Source organism: Macaca thibetana, chromosome 19 (genome assembly GCF_024542745.1).
Source record: "Macaca thibetana thibetana isolate TM-01 chromosome 19, ASM2454274v1, whole genome shotgun sequence".
Classification (NCBI taxonomy): Eukaryota; Metazoa; Chordata; class Mammalia; order Primates; family Cercopithecidae; genus Macaca; species Macaca thibetana.
This window is the reverse complement of record NC_065596.1, coordinates 39840267-39859364: the sequence shown is the minus strand read 5'-3', so window position 1 is coordinate 39859364 and position 19098 is coordinate 39840267. Positions and strand designations below refer to the sequence as shown.

Sequence of the window (19098 nt, the reverse complement as noted above, 5' to 3'; positions counted from 1 at the left end):
CCTTTTCCATCCATAGTATTCACCACCAAGCCACACTGCACTTGAGTTCTGGTTGTGTGGGCTGATGAGAAGTTCTGAGGAAGGGGCCCAGGAGCATCTTTTCCAGAAAGGGGAAGTGAAATAATGCCAGGTTCCCTTTTCCTGTTGGTCAGAGCCCCAGGTTGGGCCAGGCCAGCTCCCTCCACCCCTGTTTCCTGGTAGCGGCACTAGGCTGCTGTCTGTGTTATTCATTAACTAGGCACTAATATTTCTGTTTACCCATCTGTCATCCTGCTTTGGGGCAGGGGATTCAGAGGAGCTGTGCAATCATACAGCCACCCGGATGCTTTGGAGCAGGCCCAGCCAGCCACATTTAACTAGTGTTTACTGTGTCGGAAGCACTGTGCAAGAGGCTTGCATGAAGCGTTGGTAGGGAAGGAGAAAGTTTTCTCAAGAAGGATGTGATCTGGCTGCCATTTGAGCATATGTGCTGTGCATGCAGGGATATGTCTGAGCTCATTACAGCATAATAAGAGCCCATTATTAGCATCTCTTGCCAAACCCACGTTCAAGATCTTTATTGGTAGCAATGATCCCTGGTAGGAGTGTATATGCCACAGAAATTGGCAAATGCAATAGATCAGGGCTTCCTATCCTCCTATCTATCTATTATCTCTCTATCTATCTATCTATCTATCTATCTATCTGTCTGTCTGTCTGTCTGTCTGTCTGTCTGTCTATCTATCTATCTATCTATCTATCTATCTATCTATCTATTATCTGTCTACTATCTACCTGTGTATATCTATCTATCTATCCATCTATCTATCTATCTATCTATCTATCTATCTATCTATCTAATCTAATCTATTATCTGTCTACTACCTACCTGTGTATATCTATCTATCTATCTATCTATCTATCTATCTATCTATCTATCTATCTATCTAATCTATTATCTGTCTACCTACTACCTACCTGTGTATATCTATCTATCTATCTATCTATCTATCTATCTATCTATCTATCTATCTAATCTATTATCTGTCTACCTACCTACGTATCTGTCTATCTAATCTGTCTTGGTTCTGTTTTTCTGGAGAACCCTGACCAATATCCCTACTGATTCTGAAGCCCTGGGGGGGTGAGGACAGTCATCTATGGTTCAGCAAATGCTTCAGGTGATTCCAATATTTGCTTACATTTGAAACCGCTGTTCTAGCCCTGCACTGGCCTTCTCTCTGGCCTTGAGGGATGCTAAGGTTTTCTCTCTTGTCAGAGCCTTTGCATCAGCAATTTCTGTCCCCAGAATGTTCCTGCGGGCCTTTGTATGTCAACTCCCTTTCATTGTTCAGGGCTCAGCTGAACACTAGTAACTTGGGAGATTCAACTTCTGAATGAAGAAGCAGGCCGATGCGTCAGGTAGCTTATTTCCAGGTGATGCAGCAGCTGCTGGCTCAGAGACCACACGTAGAGAACCTCTGGGTTGGAACACTGTGAATGCGGACAGAGTGAAAGAAGGTGAGGTTGAGGAGTTGAGCAGGGGCTTCTAGGTCACGGAAAGGAATTGGTATTCTAAGCGCCTCTAGAAGCCATTTGAGGATTTGAAGCAAGAGAGTGGAATAATCTGATTTCCATTTTAAGAAGTTCACTCAGGGAGCTGTGCCTACCTGAAGGGAACTGAAGGGAAACGTTTGTTAGGATCAAGGAGACCATGTGCATGAGAGTTAAGAAACCATAGACTACTATGCAAACACGCAGGGCTTTCAGCAGGATAGCAGCTCCCTGCAAAGACGGTGCAAAGTATTTTAGGTCACAGAAAGGAGTTTGAATGAGCTTCTGAGAGCTTCTGGAAGCCAGGTGAAGGTTTGAAGCAAGAGAGTAGAACGATCTTCTAAACCTCCTCAACCTCCGCTTATAGTTTCTCCCATGACCTTGTTTCAGTTCCTTTGTAACTAGTTTCCATTTGTCACACTCTGAAATAACCTTGCTCATCTATTTGTTTACCTGTTCTTTAACTATTTTCCCCTACGAGAATGGAAGCCCAACAGGGAAGATACTTGTCTCTTGTACACTCTGTATCCCCAGACCCTAGAAAAGTATCTGGCCTGGAGTTGGTAATCAATACATATTTGTTGAACAGATGATCGACTGATTTCCCACTGAAGAAATGGGCTGCTATGTCAGGTAACTTGATGGAGGTCAAACACTTGTAAGTCAGCAGCTACAGCTTCACTTTGAAAGTCTTAGACCAGGTCCAGTGATTGATCTTCTTATAACCCCATGAAAACAAAATGACTTCTTTTTTTTTTTTTTTTAGATGGAGTCTCGCTCTGTTGCTCAGGCTGGAGTGCAGTGCTGCAATCTCGGCTCACTGCAAGCTCCCCCTCCCGGGTTCAAGTGATTCTCCTGCTTCAGCCTCCTGAGTAGCTGGGATTATAGGCGTGTACCACCACACCTGGCTAATTTTTGTATTTTTAGTAAAGATGGGATTTCACTATGTTGGTCAGGGTGGTCTCGAACTCCTGACCCTGTGATTGGCCCGCCTCAGCCTCCCAAAGTGCTGGGATTACAGGCGTGAGCCACCGTGCTCAGCAAAATGCCTTCATTTTGTACTTTCCTGGTTAGTAAGAGAAGTTGTGCCCCTAGAGAACCTGAGAATCACCATGTTGGCCAGGCTTGTCTCGAATTTCTGACCTCATACAATCCACCCGCCTCGGCCTCCCAAAGTACTGGGATTACAGGCATGAGCCACTGCTAAAAATACAAAAATTAGCCAGGCGTGGTGGCGCACGCCTGTAGTCCCAGCTACTCAGGAGGCCAAGGCAGGAGAATTGTTTGAACCTGGGAGGCGGAGGTTGCAGTGAGCCGAGATCACGCCATTGCACTACGGGCTGGGTGACAGAGCAAGACTCCATCTCAAAAAAAAAAAAGAACCTGAGAATCATAGAGTTGGAAGATGTTTGGCATTAAACTGATTCAACCCTCATATGTGTGAGTTTCCTCAGTGTCCTAGGATAGATGTTTGCTACCTTCTTGAACATTCCTGGAAATTGAGGAGTGACTTCTTTGCTGAGATAGTCAGTACCATTGAAATGGCCATAACTATTTGAAATGTATCTCTGTGCCTCTTCCACCTGTGGTCTTTGTTCTTTCCTGTGTGGCTACATAGAATGTATCTTCTAGTGGTCGGGCGTGGTGGCTCAAGCCTGTAATCCCAGTACTTTGGGCGGCCGAGACGGGCGGATCACGAGGTCAGGAGATTGAGACCATCCTGGCTAACACGGTGAAACCCCATCTCTACTAAAAAAATACAAAAAACTAGCCGGGCGTGGTGGCGGGCGCCTGTAGTCCCAGCTACTCGGGAGGCTGAGGCAGGAGAATGGCGTAAACCCGGGAGGCGGAGCTTGCAGTGAGCTGAGATCTGGCCACTGCACTCCAGCCTGGGCGACAGAACGAGACTCTGTCTCAAAAATTAAAATAATAATAATAATAATAATAAAATGTATCTTCTAGCTAGGGATGGTGGTGGACACCTGTAATCCCAGCTACTCGGGAGGCTGAGGCAGGAGAATTGCTTGAACCTGGGAAGTGGAGCTTGCAGTGAGCTGAGATCGTGCCACTGCACTCCAGCCTGGGTGACAGAGTGAAACTCCATCTCAAAAAAAACAAAAACAAAAACAAAAACACCCAGGAGAATGTGTTGCTCAGTTCTGAACCTGCTGCTGAGTAGACCTAAGTGGAATGAGGGTTACTGAAGTAGGAGGTGGAACTCGACCCCAGGGGTGGTGTTCGCACATTGGACTAAATTGAGGACTAGCTAAAACAGGGAAAAGGTGAAGCAGCTTTTCATAAAGCATGCCCACCAGAGTGTCATATTTACTGTGGCTATGGTAACACCTGGGAGTTACCACCCCTTTCCATGGCAATGACCTGGCAACCCAAAAGTGACTACCCTTTCCCTAGAAATTTCTGGGTTAACTGCCCCTTAATATGTGTGCAATTAAAAGTAAGCAAAAATATGACTGCACAACTGCCCTGAGCTGCTACTCTTTGCCTATGGGGTAGCCCTGCTCTGCAGGAGCAGTCACGGAGCTGCAACAGGACTGGAGCTGTAACAGGACTGCTTCAACAAAGCTGTTTTCGTTCACCATCGGCTCGCCCTGAATTCTTTCCTGGGCAAAACCAAGAACCCTCATGGGCCAAGCCCCACTTAACACACCTGCCCTGCCTCAGTATCATCAACTTGTCTAGACATGATTTATTTTCTTTTTATTTTTGAGGCAGAGTTTCACTCTTGTCACCCAGGCTGGAGTGCAATGGTGCTATCTCGGCTCACTGCAACCTCTGCCTCCCAGGTTCAAGCAATTCTTCTGCCTCAGCCTCCCAAATAGCTGGGACTACAGGCGCCCACCACCACACCCAGCTATTTTTTTGTATTTTTAGTAGAGATGGGGTTTCACCGTGTTGGCCAGGCTGGTCTCAAACTCCTGACCTCGTGATCCGCCTGTCTTGGCCTCCCACACTGCTGGGATTACAGGCGTGAGTCACCGTGCCTGGCCGACATGATTTCTTTTCATGTCATCCAATCAAATTAGCTTTTGTGGCAGCTGTAATACATCATAGACTCATAGTGCACATCCAGTCAGCTGAGAATCCCAGATTTTTTCTCGTGTTATTACTGCTATGCTATCCGTAGTTGACTATCCACTATGTTATTTCTTTTTTTTTTTTTTTTTTTTTTTTTTGAGACAGAGTCTCTCTCTGTTGCCCAGGCTGGAGTGCAGTGGCACGTCCTCAGCTTACTGCAATCTCTGCCTTCCAGGTTCAAGCAATTCCCGTGCCTCAACCTCCCGAGTAGCTGGGATTACAGGTGCCTGCCAACATGCCTGGCTAATTTTTTTATATTTTTAGTAGAGATGGAATTTCGCCATGTTGGCCAGGCTGGTCTCGAACTCCTCACCTTAAGTGATCTGCCCATCTCGGCCTCCCACAGTGCTGGGATTACAGGCATGAGCCACTATGCCCGGCATTATTTCCATTATTTTTAATGTTTACTTATTATATTTCTAATAAGTGAGGGTACATCTGTGTACGTGGATTTATATCTTAGAACTACTTAATACTCTATGATTTCTCAGCAATTTTATTCATGGAGTCTTATTTTAATCCACGGGACAATCTTGGGAGATATCTAGTATCCTAATCACTATGATTTAGAAATAGAGGCTGGAGGCAGTGGCTTGCTTCAGGCCATCCATTTAGTAAGTGGAATGGATACTGAATTCAGGGTTCTTATGGCACCTGTCCAGTCTTCTTTTGAAGGAGGAAAATAGAAAATGAGCTTTCAGTTCAGTGGGACTGATAAGGAAAGGTTTTCTGGAGAAAGTGAATATTTAGTGGATTTTTGTAAGTGAGGAAGAAGCAAGCACCAGAAGATGGGGGAGGGTCGGGCACGGTGGCTCACACCTGTAATCCCAACACTTTGGGAGGCCAAGGCAGGAGAATTACTTGAGGCCAGGAGTTCAAGACCAGCTTGGGAAACACCCATCTCTACATAAAATAGAATAAAATAATTAGCTGAGTGTGGTGGTGTGCACCTGTAGTCCCATCTACTCAGAAAGCTGAGGCAGGAGGGTGACTTAAGCCCAGGAGTTCGAGGCTGCAGTGAGCCATGATTGTGCCACTGCACTCCAGCCTGGGCAACAGAGTGAGACCCCAACTCTAAAAACCAGCCAACCAACCAACCAACCAACAAAAAACAGGTAGAAGAATGTGGGATTGAGGTGAGGGGGGATGAATAAGCAGGCAAGGTGTTTGAAGAACAAGTTCTTGGACAGATTGGGCTTCTGAGATGAGACAGATTCACGACCCCAGCTGGCCACCTGGGGTGCTTTTCTGAAAAACTCACTTGCTGGGGCCCCACCTGCAAAGATTCTGTCAGTAGTTTGGAGGTGGCTCTCTGTATTATTTTCACATCTCCACCTGTAATTCTGATGTACAGCCTGGGTTGCAAACTACTAGGTTAGGGGCTGGAGGTCATTTAACTAGAGAGAATGGTCTAGGAGTCCTTATTGTGGAAAAATGAGCTAGGCAGGTAGAATTGGAAGGGGAGAGAGGGGACAAAGCAAGGAAAAGAATGGTACAATACGAGTTCTTTGGAGGAAGCACTTTTTTTTGTTTTTGTTTTTGTTTTTTTTTGGAGACGGAGTCTCGCTCTGTCGCCCAGGCTGGAGTGCAGTGGCACGATCTTGGCTCACTGCAACCTCCACCTCCCGGGTTCAAGCAATTCTCCTGCCTCAGCCTCCTGAGTAGCTGGGATCACAGGCACATGCCACCATGCCCGGCTAATTTTTTTTTGCCTTTTTAGTAGAGACAGGGTTTCACCATGTTAGCCAGGCTGGTCTGGAACTCCTGACCTCAGGTGATTCGCCCGCCTCGGCCTCCCAAAGTGTTGGGATTATAGGCGTGAGCCACCGTTCCCGGCCAGAAGCATCTTTTTAAATTAAATTTTTAAAATTGAGAGACATGGTCTCACTGTGTTGCCCAGGTGGGTCTCCAACTCCCAGGCTCAAACGATCCTCCCACCTCAGCCTCCCAAAGTGCTGGGATTACAGACATGAGCCCCTGCACCTGGCCAAGGAAACATTTTGATGGAAAGCTCTGCAGGTTTCTGAGCAGGAGGGTAACATGTTTTAAGTCCCTGTGGCAGACACATGACTGTGAGTCGGAATCACCCCGCATCCTTTCTAAGGCCGGACTCTCTATTCATCCCTCGAAACAGGATTCTGTCAGTGCCCTCACTTCCCTTGCCCACACCACCTCTTTATCTTAAGCTGTTTCTGTGGTTTCAGATGCATCACTTTTCCCCTTTGCTGCTGAATCTGGTTCTCCCATTTTTGCTCTCCCTGTGCTTGCAGCAGTGTTACAAAAATTGTGGACATTCACTTCAGAGTTTTATCATCTTTATTTTCAATTTGCTAGACCAGGTTGCTTTCCCCTGTATGAGGGAGTGCTAATCTCTGATTGCTGGGTACCAAGCCACATCCTGGCCTGTGTGGGGTACTATGGAGGAAGGAGATAAGACCCAGACCTCTGGCAGCTCCCAGTTTAGCAGGGGAGACAAGATAACACGTGAAAACAAACAGAGCACATTGAAAAGGCCACAGGTGAAACCGATGCAGGGAAACCCCTATCATTAAAGATCTAAGCCCTGAGGCCTCCCTGCTCATCTCCAGGCTCAGAACCTTTTTGAGTCTTCTTTGACCTCATTTAGTCTTTCTCTTCCATCTCTTTCCTGTTGGTTTATCTCCAGCATCAACCGCTAGAGCAGTGTCTAGGTGTTGCTTTGAAGCTTGTATCAAGATTTCTCTAGGACTCTCTGCTTCAGCCTGGCCATCCCCAACTACCAACCACATCACAAGGACTGGACTTGTATTAGCTACGCTGCTTCTCCAGTCCGATGGTGCTTCTTCTTCTTCTTTTTTTTTTTTTTAGATGGAGTCTCGCTCTGTTGCCAGGCTGGAGTGCAGTGGTGCGATCTCAGCTCACTGCAACCTTCGACTCCCAGGTTCAAGCAATTCTCCTGCCTCAGCCTCCTGATTAGCTGGGATTATACGCACGTGCCACCATGCCCAGCTGAGTTTTTTGTATTTTTAGTAGAGGCAGGGTTTTCCCATGTTGGCTAGGATGGTCTTGATCTCCTGACCTCAAGTGATCCACCCACCTCAGCCTCCCAAAGTTCTGGGATTACAGGCATGAGCCACCGCGCATGGCCAGTAGCTTCTATACCTAACTAACTACTTCTTCCTGCATCTCTGAGTTATGCTCCTTTGAGTAGGAAAAATCAGTCAGGAAGGGATACCAAGCTGGTGAAAGGCATTTTTTCAAAGTCCCAGTCCTGGGCTGGGTCTGAGGATTTCTGAATCCGGACGGGAGCCTTCCTGCTCCGCCTCTCCCAGGCTCCCCAGCGCCTGTGTAACCCTGGACATCTCCGAAGGTCCAGGGAAACTGCTACTCCGTAGTGAAGTCCGAACTTGGCATCCCCTCTCCCTGACTCACACCCCTGTCCTCATTTGTCCCTTCTGCTGTGTCTTTGCCTCTGCGTCCCAACATGGAGGAGCCCTGATTCCTTAGCACCTGCAGCCCTCTCCCAAATGCCCTGCGCACCACTGAAGAAGAGAAATAGAAGAGCAAGGGGTCCAGACTGGCATTGAGTGAACTGAACACCACCGCTATTGACCGCCACCAGGGGCTTTTTCTCTGGTGATACCCCACCAGGTGGGACACGTTGTACGGTCCGAAGCACACCAGGAAATTGAGCAGCGTCACCACAGCCAGCCCCACGGCTCGGCGCCGTTTCTGGGCCCCCACATGGGGCTGGGAGAGCATGATCCACACAAAACGCCAGTAGCAGAAGATGGTGACCACCATGGGGATGAAGAAGAGCACCAGGCACAGCTCCAGCCGCACGGGCAGCACCATGGCCAGCTGGTCACTGGTGAAGTTCTCGTAGCAGGTAATTTCATTGCCACTTCTGGCCTGCTCAGTCGTGTTCAAATACTGAACAATGATCACAATGGTGCAGTGACCAAAGGACATACCCCAGGCCACCAGAGCTGCAATCACTCCATACAGAGGCCGGCGGGAGAGCTTGTACTGCACGGGGAAAGCCACGCCCAGGTAGCGCTCAATGCTGATGCCCGCCAGCAGCCACGTGCTGCAGTAGATGCTGCTGTAGAAGCCGAAACTCGTGAGGGCACAGACGATCTTGGGCAGGTACCAGCGGAAGTTCGATGCGGCCTCGATGATCTTGAAGGGCAGCAGCAGCAGCAGGAGGAGGTCCGCCAGCGTCAGGCTGAGCAGGAGGATGTGCACGGGTGCAGGCTGGGGCTGGCGGACCCGCCCCACAAAGGCCCGCAGGGCTAGGAGGTTGGCAGGGAGGCCAGTGAGGAAGATGATGATGTAAGCCATGAGGATCAAGGAGCTCTTCCAGTCTGGCGGCATCCTGGAGGGGAACAAAAAAGGGCGGGGTCAGGGGGTCTCACTCACAGCCTGTGCAGCCAGCTCTTGTTCAGGATGCAGACATCCTCCCCGGCACCGTCCCCTTCCCAGGACAGTGCTTTCTGATGCCACCACGGCTTGCTCACACCACCTGCTCAAACTACCCAGAGCAATTATTGACTTTGCCTTGGGCGGGATATTAAGCAGTAGTGATGATGTTTGCCATCATGTGTCTCTGGGGGAGACCAACCCGTGGCTTCCCAAGGGAATTCCCCCTCCATTTTCCCTAGCCTTTCTCCTCCTATCCTCACAGATACAGGAAGTTACTGTTATCAGTTTCTAACTTTACCCAAGTCCCTTTCTCAGACAGAGACCTGCAGGAGAGAAAGGCATCAGTGTGGGGAGAGAGCTGTAAGACATGTGTCAGGATAACGAGGCTGTGGGGCCCCAGGTGCTGATGCCTAGTGCCAGCTCTCCACAGGACCCAGGTGCCCAGCCACCAGCCCAGCTTCCTACTTCCCTTCCTCTGTTTTGCAGGGCACAGATTCTCCCCCACCTTGTCCTCCTCTGTCCAACACCAAACTGGGACTCTCTAGAAAAGGGGAAGCTGGAGCCGGACGCAGTGGCTCACACCTGTAATCCCAGCACTTTGGGAGGCCGAGGTGGGCAGATCACCTGAGGTCAGGAGTTTGAGACCAGCCTGGCTAACGTGGTGAACCCCATCTCTACTAAAAATACACACACACACAAAATATTAGCCAGGCAAGGTGGCGGGCGCCTGTAATCCCAGCTAATTGGTAGGCTGAGGCAGGAACCTGCTTGAACCTGGGAAGCGGAGGTTGCAGTGAGTCAAGATCGTGCCATTGCACTCCATCCTGGGCAGTAAAAGCAAAACTCCATCAAAACAAAACAAAACAAAACAAAAAAAATGGAAAAGGGGAAGCTGAGAGGCTTAGAGGAGGGTGGAGGGGAGGAAGGATGAACCAGCACTAGCCTTAGGAGGAAGGCTTGTCCCCAGAAGACCTTAGAGAAATATTCAGAAAAGCCCACAGGCTTCACCGGCCCTTGAGCCTGACATTCTGACCATAAATAGAACTCGTCTTCTTCACAGGGTAACTCAGTTTCCACTTGGGGTGTCACCCTTGCTGGCCCCCAGCCCTGGTCCTGTCCCTCCATCCTCTCTCCACCCTTGATTTCCTGGCTGTTTCCTTGCTCCTCACACTAGCTCCTGTCCCTGGATATGAGCCTTCCATTTGGTTCTGACATCCTTCCTCCAGTCCCCTAGAACCTTCCCCTCAAATCTGATCCTGGCCTCTCTTCCCAGAGCACAAGTACTACACTAGCTGCCTTGCCTTGTGTTGTTCCGGATAGATGGCTTCTTGGGATTGGTTCTGAAGGGAGGTCTGCAAGTTTCCGGGAGAGAGGAACACAGCTTTAGCCCCTGCTTCTGTCCATGCCATGCAGGAAAAAATGGTGAGGAACCTGGTTGGTAGGAAGCATTTATACCAGCACCAGCCACGTGACCAGAGAAAGGAAGGTCAGTCTTTAAGCAATATTTCCTCTCAAACCCAAAGGAAAGGCCCAGCATCTTTATTCTCTCGAGAGAATCTTCACTCTTGACTTCCAAATGCAGATTTTTCTGTCCTTAATTCCTGATTGAAATAAAAATTGCCAGGCATTTTTCTTTTTTTACTTCTCAAGTCAGATTATTTTCTCTTCTCAGGCAGTTTCTTCTGTCATTCTGCTCATTCTCAGAAATGAGCTTTCCCTTTTGAGGGTGAGTCTTGCTCTGTCGCCTAGGCTGGAGTGCAGTGGTGCCATCTCAGCTCACTGCAACATCCGCCTCCTGTGTTCAAGCGATTCTCCTGCCTTAGCTTCCCTGGGATTACAGCCACCTGCCACTACGTCCAGCTAATTTCTGTATTTTTAGTAGAGACGGGGTTTCACCATGTTGGTTGGTCTTGAACTCCTGACCTCAAGTGATCTGCCTGTCACGGCCTCCCAAAGTGCTGGGATTATAGGCATGAGCCACTGTACCCGGCCCTCCTTCCTTTTCTTCTTCAATTTTTTTTACTTTCTCTATGGTCTCCTGCCCTCTGCCCCCAACACATTTCTTTTGCCCGTCCTGGCCTGCATCTTGTTATGATAGAAATGGTGTGGGAGTTACAGTTATGCAGATAGATATGGGCTCAAATCCAGGTCCCTTCATTACAACCTTGGGGCAGATCAGTTTCCTGAACTCTAGTTTCTTATAGTCAAGTGAGCATGTGAATTCTGACATCCGAGGACTTCTGCGAGGATTCAGTGAGGTTGTGTATGTAAAGCACTTACTAGATGCCCGTTAGTGTTGCCTCGTCCCAAGCCTGTAACACAGCTTCATAGACAGTGAGCCGCTTGGTGCAGCCTCCAGAGGCTCAGGGCATGGACGTGCCATCTCTCTTGGGAAAGTGTCAGGAATTCAGGAGGCCCGAGTTCACGTGCCCGTGTGGCTTTTCGTCAGGGAGTGGCACTCAGGCTCCATTCCTTTCCCTGATAAAGTCTCACTGTTTCCCCCTCTCTGACCTCGGTAGCCCCAGGTTAAAAGCTCCTGAAGGTCTCTTTGAAAAGCACACCTGAGGAAGCAAGGATCGTCAGAACGTGTTTTCCTCTTGACCTAGGGAAGAAGTCTAGGGAAGAAGTTTCTGTTCTGCCGTCTGTGGCCTGATTCCTGCTCACAGAATCCCCATTCTTTCCCTAGGACATACCTATTTCCTATTGTTTGCCATTCATTCATTCATTCATTCAGTCAGTCAGTCAGTCAGTCAGTCATTTATTCTTTTTGTGGTCTATAAGGGTCCACATATTTTGATATTTATCTTTTCTTTCTCGTCCACTCTACTCTCCTCTGAAGGTGTTCTAGTTCTTTATTTCCTTCCCCCCAGCACACGTCACTTCTCAGATCAACAGGAGAACTAAGAGAGACCGTTCTCTGTTATTGCCACCAAATTTATTTGTGTCATTTCGCTTTTATGATTTTCTATAAACATGTGTGAGGATCTGGATTTAATTGCGGAATCCAGGAAACTCATTGGAAAACAAGTGTTGAGGAGTGGGACTGCCTCTCTGTCTCTGCCCGTCCTTCTCCCCCCCACCTCCTGCCTTTCGCCGTCACTATCCTGTGTCCCCCTGTGGAAGATGCCCCAGCGAAACCCCCTCTCCGTGTTCACAGCAGTTATGAAGGGAGCATCACCAAAGAAGCTTTCAGTCTCACAGTTCACGATGTCCACTTACGTCACAGGAAAAGGAAATCCAACCTCTCAGACGGAGTTCAAGGGGGCAAACTTTCACAAGAGCAATATCCTTCACAGTTCCTTCCAAGTGCAGTTTTCTCTCACCATCTTTATAATGCGGCTTGCCATCACAGGAAGTTGGATCCATTGTTTAAAGTTCTATGTAATCACTTTCTCCACATTCTTATTTCTCACTCGCCCCTCAGTCCACCCTAATCCGTGTTCTGTGCCTATTTTCCATGGGATCTTCTCTTCCTAATGTTAGCAGTGACCTCCATGTTTCCAAATTCAGTGGACTTATTTTTTTCTTATTTTATTAGCATTCAACACAATATCCACGCCCTTCTGGAAACATCCTCTTTTCACGAATTCTGATACGTTATGCTGCTGGCTTCCTTCTCTTTCCTTTGGTCACTTCTCGTACCTCTTTGCTAGCTCACCATTCCCCTACTCATCCCTGAAATGGTGACTTCCTTCAAGCTTGGTTCCGGGTTCTTTCCTGTTCTCACCTGTGCTCTCCTGCTAGTTGACTGCGTCTGTTTCCGTAGTTCCAGTTACCACCTTCATGACACCCCTGGTTTGAATCTCCGTCCTAGGTTTCTATGAGCTTCACATGCACACGCCCAACTGCCTAGTTGACACTGCCATTTGGGTGTTTCACAGGCATCCCAAGTCAAATGTGTCCAGACCTGGCCTTAGATCTTCCCTAACAAATTTGGCCTTCATCCACCCTTCCGTGTCTTAGGGCATTTTTGAGACAGAATCTCGCTCTGTTGCCCAGGCTGGAGTACAGTGGTGCATGATCTCGGCTCGCTGTCACCTCTGCCTCCCGGGTTCAAGCAGTTCTCATGCCTCAGCCTCCCAGGTAGCTGGGATTACAGGCATGCACCACCACACCCGGCTAATTTTTGTATTTTTAGTAGAGACAGGATTTCACCATATTGGTCAGGCTGGTCTCGAACTCCTGACCTCAAGTGATTGGCCCACCTCGGCCTCCCAAAGTTCTGTGATTACAGGCGTGAGCCACTGAGCCTGGCCTAGAGTCAGTCTTAAAGTGAATCTCGATACTATCTTCTTCCTTATCCCTAGAATGCAGTCTGATGTACTCCCCAAATGCCTATGGATTCCAAATATGAATCCATCCATCCGTCTCCATCTCCATCATCCCATCTCAGTGCCATCATCCCTACCAGGATTTTAGCAGGGCCCTGACTCACTGCCTCTCATCCATCAGCTTTCCGGGCAGTCAGTTCTCCATTCTGTGTTAGTGGAATGGTTTTAAAAATGTCAATCCAATTATACCACCTTCTTGTCCTTTCAGAGACTTCTCACTGCTTTTAGGAGAAATATCAACGTCCTTAACAAGGCCTGCCTGGCATGGCCCTTGCCAGCTTCCACTCACGTCACTCTTCTCTCTCTTTGCTGTCTGGGCAGGGCCTTTTTCCACTTCTGTGAATGTGTCATGTTTTCCATCTGCCACGGGGAGCTTCAACCAGCCCCTGCCTGGTACGTCTTTATTTCTTTTACCCATTCCAACGTTCCCAGTTAATTTGTAGCTTTCTTTCAGATAACCACTTACTTCCTTAAGAAAGCCCTGCCTGGCTGGGCACAGTGGCTCACGCCTGTAATCCCAGCACTTTGGGAGGCTGAGGCAGGTGGATTACCTGAGGTCAGGAGTTCGAGACCAGTTTGGCCAACATGACGAAATTCCATCTCTACTAAAAATACGAAAATTAGCCAGGCATAGTGGTGCACGCCTGTAATCCCAGCTAGTTAGGAGGTTGAGGCCGGAGAATCACTTGAACCCAGGAGGCGGAGGTTGCAGTGAGCCGAGATTGCGCCACTGCATTCCAGCCTGGGAGATAGAGCAAGACACTGTCTCAAACAAACAAACAAACAAAAAAGGCCCTGACCTCCTAGATTGTGATTCCCCTCTTACAGGTTCTTATAGCATCTTTTCTATTGCTGAGTAGTATTCTGTTTTAAGGATATTTCACATTTTATTCATCCATTAATCTGTTGATGGATATTTGGTTGGTTTGGGTTTTTTTTTTTTTTAAAGTTTTTGGCTAGTATGAATACAGCTGTTAAGAACATTCTTATTTAGGTCTGTGTGTGGAAATGTTTTCAGTGCTGTTGGGCAAATACCTGGCAGTGTATTGGCCAGGTGATATGGTAAACCTTTTATTAACTTTTTAAGAAACTACCAGTTTTCCAAAGTAGCTGTGCCATGTTGCATTCCCACCAGGAGCCTATGAGCATTTCAGTTGCTCCACATCCTTGCCAACACTTGACATTTGCTAGTTTTTAATTGTAGGCATTTTAATAAGTATGCCATGGTATCTTGTTGTGGTCTTTTTTTTTTTTTTTTTTGGAGACAGAGTCTTGATCTGTCACCCAGACTGGAGTGCAGTGGTGCCATCTCCACTCACTGCAACCTTCACCTCCCGGGTTCAAGCCATTTTCATGCCTCAGCCTTCTGAGTAGCTGGAATTACAGACACGTGCCAACACGCCTGGCTAATTTTTGTATTTTTAATAGAGATGGGGTTTTGCCATGTTGGCCAGGCTGGTCTTGAACTCCTGACCTCAGGTGATCTGCCTGCCTCGGCTGCCCAAAGTGCTCAGATTACAGGTGTGAAACATCGTACTTGGCCTTTGTTGTGGTCTTAATTTGTATTTTCTTGATGATTATTGGTGTTAAGCATTTTTTCAAGTACTTATGAGTCATTTGCATACCTTCTTTTGTGAAAAAGAAGTGGGCCTGCTTAAATATGTTGCTCATTTAAAAAATTTTAGGCTGGGCATGGTGGCTCACACCTGTAATCCTAGAACTTTGGTAGGCTGAAGTGGGCCGATTGCTTGAGGTCAGGAGTTTCAGACCAGCCTGGCCGACATAGTGAAACCTCATCTCTACTAAAAATACAAAATTTAGCTGGGCATGGTGGTGTGCACCTGTAAGCCCAGCTACTAGGGAAGCTGAGGCAGGAGAATCGCTTGAACCCGGGAGGCAGAGGTTGCAGTGAGTCAAGATCGCACCAGTGCACTCCAGCCTGGGTGACAGAGTGAAACTCTGTCTCAAAAAAAAAAATTGGATTATTTTTCATATAGTTGAGTTCTGAGAGTTCTTTAGTATATTCTGGGTACTAGTCATTTGTCAGATGAATATATTACAAATATTTTCTGCCATTCTGTGACTTTTCTCTTCTTCTTTTAATTTTTTTTTTTTTTTTTTTTTTTAAGACAGAGTTTCACTTTGCTGCCCAGGCTGGAGTGCAGTGGCTTGATCACAGCTCATTGCAGCCTTGACCTCCCAGGCTCAGGTGATCCTTCCACCTCAGCCCTCGAAGTAGCTGGGACTGCAGGCACCTGCCACCATGCCTGACTAATTATTGTATTTTTTGTTGAGATGTGGTTTTGCCATTTTGCCCAAGCTGGCCTCGACCTCCTGAGCTCAAGCAGTCTGCCCACCTCGGCCTCCCAAAGTACTGGGATAACAGGCATGAGCCACTGTGCCTGGACTTCATTTTCTTAATTGTCTCTTGAAAAGCAAAAAAGTTTTACATTTTGATAAGGTCTAATTTATCTAGTTTTTCTTCTGTGGTTTGCGCTTTTATGTCCTAAGAAGCTTTTACCTCCTTATCCAATTATTCCAGATTTTCCTCTCCCTGTTGAATTACCTTGGCACCTGTACTGAAAACCCATTGGTTGTATATGTGTGGCACTATTTCTGAACTCTCTATTCTTCTCTAGTGAACTCTGTGTCTTGCCTTTCATCATTTGCACACAGTCTTTTTAAATTCTATTTATTTTTATTATTTTTTAAAATTTTTATTTTTAGACGGAGTTTTGCTCTGTCTCCCAGGCTACAGTGCAGTGGCGCGATCTCGGCTCACTGAACCCTTCTCCTCCCGGGTTCAAGCAATTCTTCTGTCTCAGCCTCCTGGGTAGCTGGGATTACAGGCACTCACCACCATGCCCGGCTAATTTTTGTATTTGTAGTAGAGACAGGGTTTTGCCGTGTTGGCCAGGCGAGTCTCGAACTCCTGACCTCAAGTCATCCATGTGCCTTGGCCTCCTGAAGTGCTGGGATTACAGGCATGAGCCACTGTGCTCAGCCTGCACACAGTCTTGATTACTATAGTTTCATAGTAAGTCTTGAAATAGGGTAAATCCTCCAACTTCCTTCTTTTCTAAATTTGCTGTGGCTATTCTGGGTCATTTGCATGTTCATATAAATATTACAATCAATTTCTACAGAAAAGCCTGCTAGAATTTTGACTGGGCTCACACTGAATCCATAGATCAATTTGGGACCATCAACACTAGACATCTCTCTCCATTTATTTAGGTCTTTAATTCCTCTCAGCAATGCTTTCTAGTTGTCAGCATAGAAGTTTCACGTGGTTCTAAATATTTTGGAGGCCGCTGTAAATTTAATTTTTTGAGTTTATTTTCTCATTGTTTGTTGCTCTCATAGCATCTTCTACTCTTCCTTCCTATGTCCCACGTCTCAGTTTATTATAATGTGTTCATTAGCATGAGGATTTGCATTAAGATGGATGTGAAGTCTACATCCCCTTATGAGACTGTTCACAAAGGCAGGGAACACAGCTGCTTTGCTCACCATTTCATCCCCAGGCAGGGCCTGGCGTGGAGCCTGGTACGTGTTAGGCCCTTAGTAACAATTTCCTGGATGAGAGTGGAGGATAGATGGACGAGAACGGCTTCAGAATGGAGGTAAGTCCGTTTCAAAAGCTCAGAGGACACTTGTCCTCAGATGCCTCATTTATCTTTTTCTGGGACCTGTTAAGACATCCTGGATGTGTAATCACTTGAGAGCTGTCTTGTGGTTTAACGGACTTGCAGCAAAAGTCGCAGGGACTTTTTCCTCATGGTCAGCACTGACGATCCAGGCTATATACCTTTCTTTTTTTTTTTGAGATGGAGTCTTGCTCTGTCATCCAGGCTGGAGTGCAATGGCACGATCTTGGCGCATTGCAACCTGGGTTCTCTCTGCCTCCTGTGTTCAATTGATTCTCCTGTCTCAGCCTCCTGACTAGCTGGGACTACAGGCGCCTGTCACCACGCCCGGCTAATTTTTGTATTTTTAGTAGAGACAGGGTTTCACCATGTTGGCCAGGCTGGTCTTGAACTCCTGACCTCAGGTAAACCGCCTGCCTCGGCCTCTCAAAGTGCTGGGATTACAGGCGTCAGCCACTGCGCCTGGACCCATTTGCATTTTTCGACCATGATATTTCCAATGCTTGGCACAGATCCTGGCACATTCTAGGAGGTGGATATATATTTGTTGAATGAATGAATGAAACAATTGCCAGCCTCCCAAATGCTAGGATTACAAGTGTGAGCCACTGTACCCAGCCTTAAGACTCCATTTTTGAGCAGTGGGAAGTCACTTAGGGGCATAAGAGGGGAATGATGTGATGTGATGTATGATTCTAGAAGATCAAGCCCAATACTGTGTGAAGAATGGTCCCTAGAACAGAACTGGAAGCAGAGGGTGTTGCAGTCACCAGGGGTTGAGGGATTGAGGATGGCATGGATTAGGGAGAATGTGCACCCGGGGCAGAGAAGATCACTTGGGATTTGAGATATGTAACTTTGTTTTATTATTATTATTTTTAAATGTTTTTATTATTTTTATTTTTGGTAGAGATGGGGTCTTGTTATGTTGCCCAGGCTGGTCTCAAATTCCTGGCCTCAAGCCATCCTCTCACCTCAGCTTCCCAAAGTTCTGGGATTACAGGCGTGAACCACCATGTCTGGGCTGATTATTATAATTTTTAGAGATGGGGGTGTCTCGCTCTGTCACTCAGGCTGGAGTGCAGTGGTGTGATCATAGCTCACTCCAGCCTTGACCTCCTGGGCTCAAGCAGTCCTCCCACCTCGGCCTCCCAAGTAGCTGAGACTACAGGCTTGGCCACCACACTCAGCTAATTTTTTGTAGAGACAGAGTCTTGCTGTGTTTCTCAGGCTGGTCTCAAACACCTGGCCTCAAGCGATCCTCTTGCTTTGGCCTCCCAAACTGCTGGGATTACAGGTGTGATCACTGTACCCAGCATGCAATTTGAAATAAATGACAATTAATAAGGAAGTACAGGATGCCAGAGAGAAATGGAACTCTCCTAGGGGCGAAGAGGGAAGGTGAGTCTAGACCAGCACGTGGTGATGGACTTTGAGACGTCATGGCTCCTGTGCCCGTGCAGTTCACCCGACTTCATTTGTGTATCACCCTTTTTGTGCCCTGCAGAGGCCTCACCAGAGGAGCTCACCCACTGTGAAGGTAAGAGTTTATGCCCAACCCCCTCAGTGCATCTTCTTTTTTAGTTGTCACTTATGCAGCCTCCCCTGTCACTTGTCATAGGGTCCTTCACTTCCGTAGTCCCTACATAGCCCATCGCCTGGCTGGTGCATTGCTGAAGAAGAAAATTAAAAGGAGTGTCTTGAGGCTAGCTTCTTGGGAGAACTCTGCAGACTCTGTCTCTGTGGCCTCTGTGGTGGCCTCTGTGGTTGTTCCCACCCACTGCCAGTAGCCATACCCCAACCTCTCTCTGCAGAGACCTTTCCTTCCTCCACTCTCTGTCCACCTGAGTCCTTTTTATCAGACTTCACCCCTGTCCAATCATACCAGCTGTGATGGCCAAATGATGGTCCCCGCAAAAGAGACCCATGTCCTAATCCCTGGAACCCGGGATTTTCATGGGCAAGGCTACTTTTCATGGGCAAAAAGGACTTTGCAGTTGGGATTAAGAAGCTTGAGATGGGGAGGTCATTTTGGACTATCTGAGATGGCCCTAAACATAATCACAAAAAGAAGGAGGCAGAGC

General features: G+C 47.5%; 2 protein-coding genes across 2 annotated transcripts in view; both read right to left on the bottom strand.

The window, feature by feature from the left end:
* The window catches only part of TMEM147 (transmembrane protein 147), a 136116-nt gene that overhangs the window by 88354 nt on the left and 28664 nt on the right, over nt 1-19098 (bottom strand). The gene's annotated exons all lie outside the window — the stretch shown is intronic.
* On the bottom strand, nt 6928-9078 carry FFAR2 (free fatty acid receptor 2). The gene has a single exon (XM_050768807.1). It carries the CDS (start codon nt 8983-8985, stop codon nt 7993-7995), a length of 993 nt encoding a protein of 330 aa, XP_050624764.1. The 5' UTR covers nt 8986-9078; the 3' UTR covers nt 6928-7992.

What these genes read in the sequence shown, in the direction of transcription:
- FFAR2 (XM_050768807.1), bottom strand. Translation starts at nt 8,985, where the DNA reads ATGCCGCCAGACTGGAAGAGCTCCTTGATCCTCATGGCTTACATCATC.